The sequence below is a fragment of the Stegastes partitus genome, unplaced genomic scaffold (assembly GCF_000690725.1).
Source record: "Stegastes partitus isolate 25-593 unplaced genomic scaffold, Stegastes_partitus-1.0.2 Scaffold374, whole genome shotgun sequence".
NCBI lineage: Eukaryota > Metazoa > Chordata > Actinopteri > Pomacentridae > Stegastes > Stegastes partitus.
The window spans coordinates 313,503-324,833 of record NW_007578105.1 but is presented as its reverse complement, the minus strand read 5'-3'; the positions used below and the strand labels follow the sequence as shown (position 1 = coordinate 324,833).

General features: G+C 40.7%; 1 protein-coding gene across 1 annotated transcript; it reads right to left on the bottom strand.

Annotated features, from left to right (window-relative positions):
- Positions 1-398: 398 nt before the first annotated feature.
- On the bottom strand, positions 399-10,539 carry marchf7 (membrane-associated ring finger (C3HC4) 7). The gene is made up of 11 exons (XM_008284820.1): positions 10,464-10,539; positions 8,256-8,455; positions 6,903-7,046; positions 6,575-6,746; positions 5,164-5,349; positions 3,851-5,051; positions 3,393-3,562; positions 3,188-3,291; positions 2,815-2,919; positions 2,517-2,565; positions 399-1,111 (listed from the first exon to the last, which is right to left on the bottom strand). Exons 2-11 carry the CDS (start codon positions 8,436-8,438, stop codon positions 1,020-1,022), a joined length of 2,406 nt encoding a protein of 801 aa, XP_008283042.1. The 5' UTR covers positions 8,439-8,455; positions 10,464-10,539; the 3' UTR covers positions 399-1,019.
- Positions 10,540-11,331: the final 792 nt, after the last annotated feature.

Genomic DNA, 11,331 nt, shown 5'->3' with positions numbered 1-11,331 from the left:
TACATGATTAAAATTAGGATACAAGTTCTACATTGTATTCTTACATCTTAAGAATAGTCCCACTGAATATTTCAGAAGTAGAAATTGCCAGACTGAATTGCTACTTTGCATTTAACTTACTCTGAACTGCTGAACCAAGATATGCGGTCTGGAATTAGGCTGATTTAGAGGCGCTCCAATATCAGACATGGCATCACCTGTGCTGACTCCAAGATACAATGTACCTCAAGTTGGAAGAAGGGAGCAAAGATATTTGACCATCTGTGAGTCCCATCAGAAAATTATGGTCACATCCAACGTCAGCTAGATTGTAACAAGAAGCACCTTTTTAACGATACTTTGCCTGCAAAATCACAAGATGGTAATATAACAATAGTAAGGAAGATTTAAACAGAAAAGGCAGTTTGCAATTCATCTTTATTCCCAAAATTAAAAGCATGAAACTAGATTTGGACATACATAAAGCATTTATGAAAGAATGAAGACATGTTTTTTTAAACATATTCTCAGTGGGAACATTCAGAGGAAAACAGACAAAAGGAATAATCACCACTTTTGTGTTCTCTTCCAAAAGCTTCGTCTTGCCATCCCAGCATGAGTACAACTCATTCATCAATGTTGTCTGAATCCATTTCTGCCTTTTCTTTAAACATTAAAGCACTTGTGGTATTACAGTTAAAAACACTTGCATTTTTTTTTTTTAATTTAAACATATAATTGAATAAAGTGCACTCTCAGAGAAACAGAAATACAGTGGTATTAACCAAAATATTTTACGCACTAGTTCATTCCAAGTTTGCATATCTGCAAAAGCCACCTGCAACAAAGGCGAGACATGTTCTGTGCACTTGGCATTTCTTACTGCCGTTGCATTTCAGATGAACATGACAATGTCAAAGCATGTGCGAAAACTGGGTGAGCTACCATATGGCATGGAGTAGCCCTGCGACTTCAAATCATCTGACCCACTTTTTTCTCTCTTTTTTTTTTTAAACCCCCATTGCACCATTTTCACATATTTAATACCCATCTTCGAGATCGTCGTCCAGGTCCGAAAACTCAATAGACGGTCTGCTGTCTTGCACCTCCTCGTCACTTTCCCCATTGGGAACTGCAATCCAGAGACATTAAGTCAAATTGCGTAGCCACATAATAAATGCTATGATAAAAATATGCGACTGAGCTCGAGTTTACAGAAATGCATAGAAAAGCTGGTAGCTTTAAAGGTCCCATATTGTTCTATTTTTTGCAAAGAAATTCAAATCTCATGTCCCCAGAATGTGTCTTCATTTTTTAAAACATCACACTAATGGTTCATGTTCCTTTTCTAAACATGCTGTTTCAGTGTCTGTAGGCATAAATGGTGTGAGGCTGATGCTGTTCACTCTAACTTCAGGAAGAAAACTCTCTGCATCTGCTCTCTTCAGTGGTTGACAGACTGAAGCAGTACAGTTGACCACACGGCACCAAACACAGACCAAAACATTGTGTCGCTTTTAGCTTTCTCTCAGAGACCATTTTACATTGTCAATGTACCTAACTTCACAGCTGATGTCTTTAACTCATGGGAGTTTGCTAGAGGGCACTGCAGTTATAAAATAACAACAATAATAATAATCTGTATATTCGAGGTGCAATGCAGCAGCTTGGAAATGGCTCTGATGTGACTGCTGGTTGGCATGTAGTCATAATTTGCTGCATTTCAGTAACAATTTTATACTTGTTTTATTGTCTCACAACAGAAAGAGAAAAATATTAAAATGAGAATAGCTTTTTCTGGATTTTGGCTGCACTGTAACAGTCTATTTGTGCACAGAGAGTAGGAGAAAAACAAACAAGTGTAAAGGGCTGACACAGACTAACACATTAACCCACATGGCCTTGTATATTTGTTTCATATTGGTCTTAAAAGATTTTCAGCTTTCTTGTTGTCACTCAGCATTACAGTTTCCACCTAGGTCTGACCTGTGAGCATATAATCAAACTGAATGTTAATGTTAGCCACAATTAGCTGCGGAACATGCCAACACTTCAGACTTTCCTATTGTTGTGGGGACATTACCAAAAAAAGTGTGTGCTTGCTCTTGCAGCCCACCACAGGATTTTTTGGCGTGCTTTGCTTGTGGGTGAGACATTATAGAGTTAGCAGAAGCTGCTCTATGAATAAATAAACTTGGTGAACTGCAAAGGCAGCTGCTCATTCAGAATAGCTCACGTCAGAAGCGTCAGGATGAGAGGGGGCAGGATTATGCTAATTTTTAGCTTACAATTATTGTTTCTCCAGTTTCTATGAAACAGGATACAATTCCTGCTGGACTGTAAAGTTGGAAGGCTTGTGGAATAGCAATAGTAAGCATCTTCTTATTTTCACAGCTTTTACTTTATACTGCCAAGTTTATGAAACATACAAAATACAATAAAAATGATTTTTTACCATATGGGACCTTTAAACAAAATTACTACAGGTGACAGCTTGTTTTCATTAAGAGGGAATAAAGAAGGATTGTGCAACATACTTTCAAGATTGTCCATGTGTTCATGAAGAATTCTCACCAGGTTGAATAACTGGGTGAGAAAGGGGAGATTTGCCTCTTTTCAAGATGTAAAGTCTACCACAATTCAACACTTCAAACAATTTTAAGTTGTGTAAGTTCGTGTGCGTCTGTGCATACATGAGAATCCACTGACTAGAAAAATAGGAAGTGCTGTATACTGCAATATAAAATGACAACAATGTAAATAAATGTGTCTTCTTCAGTCAATGTTATGGTTAATGAATTGACACCATGTGTCTGAATGTGTGCGTTTTCTCACCCCAGCTGCATCGACTGCTCCAAGGACATCGGAGAACCTTTGCTCACAAAAATGCAGCAAAACCACCAGGTACAGGCCGCTGCTGATGAACTCATCATATTCTGACTGTGGAACAAGAAAACTCATTTTGTTTCACTTGAATATTTACATTTATCATTTTTTTCCCCACTCATCTGCACATATACAACTACAACATGCTTTTAATTCATTAAATTAAACCACTCAGACAACACCTTAATTATGTTATTTTTAAAATCCCCATACTTAAATGACTCGGCAAAATTAAATGCAAGTTCATTAACATTTACATTTAAATAAGTGCTTTGGGAAATATAAATTTTGAAATCGCTCTAAAGGAGGTGAAATGACTCACCTGCACATGTGTCCTGTATAACTCCTGAATGTCAAAGTTGTCTATGTTCAAGCGCAGCTTCTCCTTACAGAGTTCACATGTTGTGATTGCCTCAAGGTTTGTGCCTGAAAGAAACAAAAGAAGAGAGTAAAAGAAAATGGGGGACTTTGTTGATTAGACATGGTACTGGGTAAAAACTGCAGCCATATGAGAGGCCTATGTTTACCTGAGCCAATTTTGGAGTGAAGCCACCGCTTGATGCAGTCTTGGTGGACGTACTGCAGACTGCCTGTACAGCGGCACGGCTGAATCAGGGGGTTGGAGGAAGATTCCTCTCCCATCTGGCAGATTCGGCACAGGTCCCCTTCTTCCTCATCCGAATCCTCCAACAGCAGTCTATAGCAGGAAAGCAGCATGTTTAGTTCCACTCTTCCTACAGGTCTCTTTTGTATTTTATGCCTCTTGTTCCACATATTAAAACGTTTACTCAGCAGCTGGATTATTTATCATGTCCAACTTAAAACATCTTTTGATAAAATGCAAAGCAAGAGACAGAATTAGCAGTCTTCCTATGACAGAAACTGATGAGAAAAATACATACAAGACAAAATAAATTGGGATAGCAATCAAGCACAGGACAAGAGGAAAGAAATGCATTTTGTGTGAGAGATCAAACTGCATTACCTCTCTTTGATCTTGCGTAGCTTCTCTTGATCCCTACTGGAAATGGTCTTTTCCTTCTGGCAATCCAGCTGACTCTCGACGCCTCCCAATGGACCCCTAGAAACCGAAATGTTTTCATACACTCCGACTCTGCGACGTGGCGAAAATTCTATCGAGGCATCTTCCAGGTCAGTTAACGTTTCATCCTCAAGTCTGCAAGCACGACCTGCACCAAAAGCCTCTAAACCAACTGCTCCTTCTTCTTCTTCCTCTTCATCCTCCTCCTCCTCATCCTCTTCCTCATCATCGTCATCGTCGTCATCGTCATCATCCTGTGATGCTTTATGCTCAAGATTATCCCACCGTCTCAGTAAATGCTGTGGACGGCTGTAGCCTTCTTCTAAGCCTGCAGCTGAGTGTGTGCTCTCATCCCTAGCATGTCTCCTGAGGCGAGAGAGGAGTGGAGGACAGCGGCCCCGGAGGGAGGAAGAAAGCCAGGAGGAGCTGCTGCCTCCTCCACTGCTGTTGCTGTTACTACTGCTAACACCAGGCTCCCTCCATGATGCCATTCTGGCTTGTCTAGGCAAACCACTATGGTAGCCATCGCTGTTGTTTTCCTGTATAGGGGTGAGGTCTGCTCGATGATTCCTGTGGCTACCCAGAGTTGTCTCCGACGCTACAGTGTCAGGGTCCACAGCAGACATCCTGGCTCCCTCGTCACTGTCCACAGACTCTCCACCAGTTGATGGGCTTTCATCGTCTAGGGAGCGAACACTGGAAGAACCACTGGAGTCTTGGCTGGAGCGCCGTGAAAAGAGACGGGACAAAAGGCGACGTGTAGAGCGCCGGCCCTCTGACTCCCCACCTTCAGGAGCAGGCCTTGGAGGGAGTGTGGCATCAGGCCTTTTCAGGGGAGTGGTGTACCAGGGGGTGTGAGTGGAGTAAGAGGAGGAGATATCTGAGGAGGAATCGGGGTTTCTGGTTTGTTCCTGAGATGAGTGGAGGGTGGACGAGCCGTTCAAGAAACGGCTTGTGGTCCTACTGCTATAATCACGCACCAGAGGAGATGTCCGGTGGGTGGTGGGTGATGAGAGGTGACGATTTAGGGAGCTTTCTCTAGTAGCGGAGGAGAAGGAGGATGAAGAGGAGTAGGAGGGAGAGTAGGTCGTTTCTTTAGGGCGAGCGCCCTGTGCATAAGTGGAGGTCACCCTGTCTGTCTGACCTGAAAAGAGGGGGAAAAAGAGCAGTTTGTAAAACTGTCTGGGTGGTGCGATTTATTTCAACAGATTGTATTCTATGTGTTTAATGTGTTAAATATCACAAAGTATGCCTACACAATGAGGAAACCAATCCAGGAGTCCTGACTCTTCTTTCTCCCAAACCTGAGAGACTGGGCTCAGTGTTCGTCTCCTGCTCTCTCCTGGACAACAGCGGCTTTGAGGAGGAAGATGATGACCGTGACAGTAAACGGCATGAGCTCCACGATGAGTCGAGCAAGTCATTGCGTTTTTCATCTGTACCTGTTGGGAAAAAGAACGGGCCAACTGTTTACAGGTTTGCGGCTTTCATTAGTCAAACCTGTTTAATATTAATGTGAAATTACAGATTTTGACATGACTAGATCTCAGTTAAGTTTGCCATTACATTAGTGCGTAAAGCAAAGAAATTGGAAATACACTCAGTTTTTCGGGTTTTTGATAACAAATTACTTATGGGTTCAGACATTTCTGTTAGTGTCTATGGTAAAAAAAAAATATAACTGTATTCGACTAAAATGAACAATATACTATAACTTGCCAATAGTTGTCTGAACATTAGACTGGATGACCAAATATTAGGAATAATACTAAATGCGAACACGCACATCTCTCCATATATGTACTCTGAACAGAATTAAGTCAAATCTACATTTTCAAAGGATTTCTTAAACCTCTTAAAAATAAATTGCAACCCGTGATGCTGCACTGACTCCCTGTTTATACAAAGTTATTTTTAACTGGATGGAGCTTTACAAGTTTCCTGGAAGGTGATTTTTTCCCATAGATGGTGCAGTGTAATAATAACTGAATAGATACATATTCTATAAAATTGCAAACTCAGTAATATAATTTCAAATAGCTGATCTTGTCTACAAATACGTAGGTACTGATGATAAAATTTAAGCAACTTCTACACTTGAAGTTTATTGAGTGACCATTTTTGCCCTAAAAAGAAAGACAGAGCACTTGTGATGTTTTACCAAAGTAAATGTTAACGAAGCACTGATGTTATCACGGATTTGTTGTCAGGACAACTCTGTTAACAAGAGCAGAGACATTTCTTATGCAGTATAGTTCCTCTGCTGATACTAACTGCACTGAAAGTCAAATAACACCAGTAACCTCAGATGACAGACTACTTAATAGCCAGTATTTTCTGTGTATTCTCTGGCATTACACATTACAAGCATTAGCTTCTACTGCTAATGAGTGAAAAATGAAAATGAGTGAAAAAGCGAGCAGCAATCTCTCTGGATCCCCTTGCAGCAGGTGACTCAACTGAAATGGGGAAATACAATGTTCAGCTCAAGCTCGGCGGTGGGGGTGTGCTCTGGAAAAACTGTATGCAGTGTGAAGTAGTTTGTCATACCTTCACATCATCCTCCCACATCAGAACAACAGCATACAGGCAAGAAAAAAAAAGGGGTACATGTCTCTTTGGGCAACAGTTTTTCATCATGACCTTGACAAATCTTGTATTATGTACCTCTGCCGCTGCTAAGTCCATTACTGGAATAGGTGGATCCTGTAACTGAGGTGCTGGCCATTCTTGAGTATAGTCCTCTGTTGCTGTATGACAGTTTGGCCCTTTTAGAATCGCCATCATCACTGGCGTTCAACAGACCTGAGCGCATCCCCAACCTCCCCTCAGAATCAGTCTGGGAAAATGAAGGCAGATATCAAAAAATAAATTCATACTTCAGTTACATCATTCAGCAATATTCCTCGAACCTCTCCCTTTAATGATTCAGAAAATACATTTAATCAGGCCTTATTTTGCCTGCTGTAAACTAATGACAGAACAGCTTCAGTACCAGTTTGCTCCTGCTGCTGAGCGAGGATTCTGCCCACGGGCGGTCATAAGATCTGCTGGAGGGTGTCAAGGAGGGTAATTTCCAGCTGGTGGAGCGACTGTCAGAGCTGCTGTAGTCCCTTGATGAACTCAGGAGACGGGAATTCTTTAAAAAGAGAAAAGGTAAAGCATTTGCCATTAGTTAATGCCTATACATGAGCATTGCATTCCTTGCTCTAGCAGCATGGATACAAACATGAAGGTGATGAAATACATATTCTTGCAAACCATTTTACACTTGGTGGCTGTAGTTTGCCAAAAAAACAACAGCAATACAAAGAAAAAGAAGAAAACTGTAGGCTGATCCCATTATAGATGTGAACAGGTTTTTAAATAGATTATTATTGGAAATATTTTATAAGAAAAGACACGCATTCAGCAGGTTGGCATGTTGTGCAAGAAACCAAACATGTGAATGTGTGTACTTTTTATAACGGTCTGTAACTGTAGAACACTAACTGATGTCAAAACATTGCTGCACACACCCTTTTGTTCCTCTAAACATAAGCAGCTGGGTATTTGGTAAGTGTTCATAGGTTAGAAGAAAAACGGATTTGTCTACAATTTTCAAAGGACACCTCAAACTGGGGGCCCATTTTAATACATAAATAATAAATAAATAATAGAAGGTTGTTTGATGGGTCCAAGCCCCTAGCTTGCACTCTTCTGGAAAAAACAGGAACAACCAGACCAGACCCAGGCCAATAGTAACACTATCATTGGAGATGGGCTTTGACGAGCTGCAGGACTGAAATACACATAACATGTGCCAAGGAATCTAGGCTGTCCTATAAAAAGACCTCCAAAGTGTCTGCAGTAGTCAGCTACTGTATCGGGCTCCAAAGGGAACCTGTAAGAAAAGGGCTTATGTGAATGTCCTCTCTCTGGAATACACGAGAAAGGCAGATTACTAAGGCCCCTCCAAGCAGGATAGGGACACAGATTAAGTGCAACTGTGGTGCAGAAACCTACACTTTCATGGCTGTGACACTGTAAATCTGTATAAACTTTGTAAATCCAGGCTGAATTAGTGGACGCTAATGCTCATCTGCAATTACAGCTTGGAGAAAACAACCACCCAAAAACAAACATGCATGAAACTAAACAAGCATGAATCTAAAGTGAAACTAGAAACACTATGTAAAAGACATTAAAATTGGTACAGTAAACCCAGGGAGCAGTGAAGTTAATTTGTATTATACAGTAAGCAGATTCACAGAAGAAGGTGAGCTTTATTGTGTAAAATAGCAATGCTGTTTCCTAGTCTTAAGCCATTTCTGTGCCAGTGTGCCTGAAGGCTGTACCATCATCCTACCTGTTTGTCGAGTTCAGCTTTGTAAGGTGACGATGCCCTTGGAAAGCGGTCATTATTCAGAACAGTCTCCCTACTGTACAACCTACTGGAGCCCAGTGATGAGGAGGAGACTGCTGGACTGGATGTGTAGGACGACCTTGAGCTGGACAGACAAAAAGGAAGTCTGCGTGACCTGGAGTCCATCACGGATTGCCTTGAACCTTGTGAAATCAAGATGAGAAATCAAAATATGTTATTGCACAGTAAAATGGCAACACGGGGAAGTTAACTTTCTTATAAATGCAGCCGTTATTCCCCGCCCAATGACAAGACAGGACATGAAGTCTGCACCTCACAGCACAGTCTTTTAAAGGGCCTGCACCTTCTCAATTTGTTCAACAACAAGGCTTGGTAGGGTGGCGTGATAGCATGTCTGATTTGTTGATACGCAACACGTGACTGTGTGTAAATACTAAAACTTGCCACCATGCTGCTTCCTGAACTTGGTATCAAAGTCACAGTGCCTATCTTTGGGACTATGAACTCTGTTACATGAACATGACACTACCAAGGAGCAAACAGCCGCACTGTGAGCTAAGCGTCTGGGCAAGCAAGATGCTCTTTAACACTTAACCAGACACTCAGACCATTTATTATTAAGTAGCATCAACAAATCCAAAAGCATGGTGCTGAGTCATGTAAATTGCATGACTCTTTCATTTTTATTTAGATATTCTTAAGCGCCAATTGATTATCAGGTGAAAGCCAAACGTATCAGTGGATCAGAAAGGCAGTTTAGGGTTTATGACATGAGATGGTACAGTTTGAGTGACTGCCTGTTAGTGATACGGATCCATGGACATTGGCTACGCCACCTGTGGTCAAAGATAGCTCAGCAAGCCTGCAACCTGAAATGAGGTTCAGTAAACAAGCCCAGATAACAATATTTTTAACCATAGCATAGCACTAAAACCTTCAAACCACAGACAGCATGACATTTTGTAAAATCCAAATGTTTAGAAAAATAGTTTATAAGAATAAAGTCTTCAGAGGGCAACAAAGTATAATAAACACAATAATGATTTTATATAGTGATGTGGTTCAGTGCTAAACGAAATATAGTCACATTGCTATGCAACAAGCTGCAAGTGTTACCTGATACATTTAGTTGCTAATTATAAGGCTAACCTGCTTAAAATCAATCTAGTTCGCCTAACAAACACCCCTTCAATATGTTCATCTCTGTAATGTGTTTTGCATGCTGCAAATATAGTGCTTTGCAATTGTTCTGCCAAAATTAGCACATGTATGTGAGTACGGGCAACACATTTCAACATCACCACAAACTCCAGCCTCCATAATTACCGTAAAGTTAAAGCGACACTTCTCTAAAACCACTTAAAATGAACATTATAACATTTATGATGGCATAATTTATTGCAGGGCTATAAATTAAATAAAACATTTCTAAAAAAGCTGTTGCAACCGACGGCAGGGCCTGAAAATTAACGAGCCTCAACATCCTACATTACTAACCACAACACGACCACATGATTTGAATAAATGTCACAGCAGGGACAGATAACTTTAATGGCAGACTTGGTAACGCCCTGTGTTTTTGAGGTGAGCTTCAATTACCTTCACTGCTTCGTCTTCCACTTGGTGCTTTGCAAAAAAATAATAATAATTTACGAGCTCCCTCGTCGCCACTAAATAATGAAGACTTTAACGTTGACGTCTGTGAACCACCTATTTAGCTCAGCTGACCACCGAGCTTCGGATAACATTTAAAGCCCATGAATTAGCATTAACCTTAGCCTAGCCTCGGTTCCGTTAACATTTCCTGCTCGAAACTTCACGTCACTGTTGTTTTGCCAAACAAATTCGTTGCACAAGTAACGCTAGCAGTTAACGAACCGTTAGCTTGTAAGGAAACGAGACACCGTTTTGCACGTTTAGAATTGGCACCATTAGCTGTCGTTGAATGTTAAACACCTCCGCGGCTAACGTTAGTTAGCTTTGCGAGATATTATAACGGAATAGTTCAGCTGCTGTTCAACGGCGGCTCGACTCTGTTAGCTGTTAGCTAGCATGTTAGCTTGCCATTAGCTGTGACATTTCATCAGTGGCGCTAAGCTAAACGTTAGCTGGTGTCCGTTTTGTTTCATTATCGGTGGTAAGGAACAAATGACTCGATTAACTGTAGCGTGCTGTCAGACAGGCCCTCACCTTTGATTTCAGTCTTCTTTGCTTTAGCACAACAGGAACGATGGCGTCTGTGTTGGGTGCCGTTGACGCAGAAGGTTAAGTGATTTATAATGACCCAGCGGGGAGTGGTTTAAAAGATTGCTGTCAGGTGGTTGTTTGTGCATATGCTTCGTCCACGTTTTTTGAGTAAACTTTGAACCAACTTACTTAAGAAGATAAAAATAGAAGCACAGTTGCAGTATGCCGCTTGGTTAATTTCTTGGTTTAAAACGGTTTGCATTGTGTCTAATTTGCAGGACTCTGTTATTTTTTTTGCTCTGGCATTCATTTAAATGACAGTTTCAGAATAGCTGAAAGAGAAATTAGTGTCTTGTAAGTAAGTTGTCTTGAAAAATTGATCAGTTTTTGCAAATTGTCTTTTAAACACAGGTTAAAGCAATGAATAATCTTGCAGACATAGAATGCATCAAACTAAATTTCTGGGTGTTGGACTTGATCATAAATTATGATGGATCCATGTGCTGCAGGTTTTATTCTGCTCAGTTATTGTATATCACGTGCTTAGAGATGTGGACAGATGCATACAAGGCCTATGTACATCCAGTTGTCATATGGCAAAAAGATTGCATTAGAATTAAAAATCAGAAGTAGGTTTTCACATACAAGGAATTTGACCTGGTGTTTTGGTGCATAATAGTAAACACTGACAAGTAGAGAGAGAAAAAAGGCAAACTTTTCTTTAAAAACGTTGCACGTTAAAAAACAAAACAAAAACAAAAAAAGAAGCAAGTGTAGCAAATCACATCTGTTGAAGTAATAAAAGTATTTGCAGCAAGACAGCTGCACAAATTGTGCAGGAAGGTACTTCGACTGGGAATGTGCAATATCG

Bases quoted from the DNA above. Each gene is read 5' to 3' on its own strand.
- marchf7 (XM_008284820.1), bottom strand. From the start codon at position 8,438: ATGGACTCCAGGTCACGCAGACTTCCTTTTTGTCTGTCCAGCTCAAGG. The intron at 7,047-8,255 runs GTAGGATGATGG...CTCTTTTTAAAG, and splicing joins AAGCTGAACTCGACAAACAG to AATTCCCGTCTCCTGAGTTC. The intron at 3,563-3,850 runs GTAATGCAGTTT...TTCCTGCTATAG, and splicing joins CTACGCAAGATCAAAGAGAG to ACTGCTGTTGGAGGATTCGG.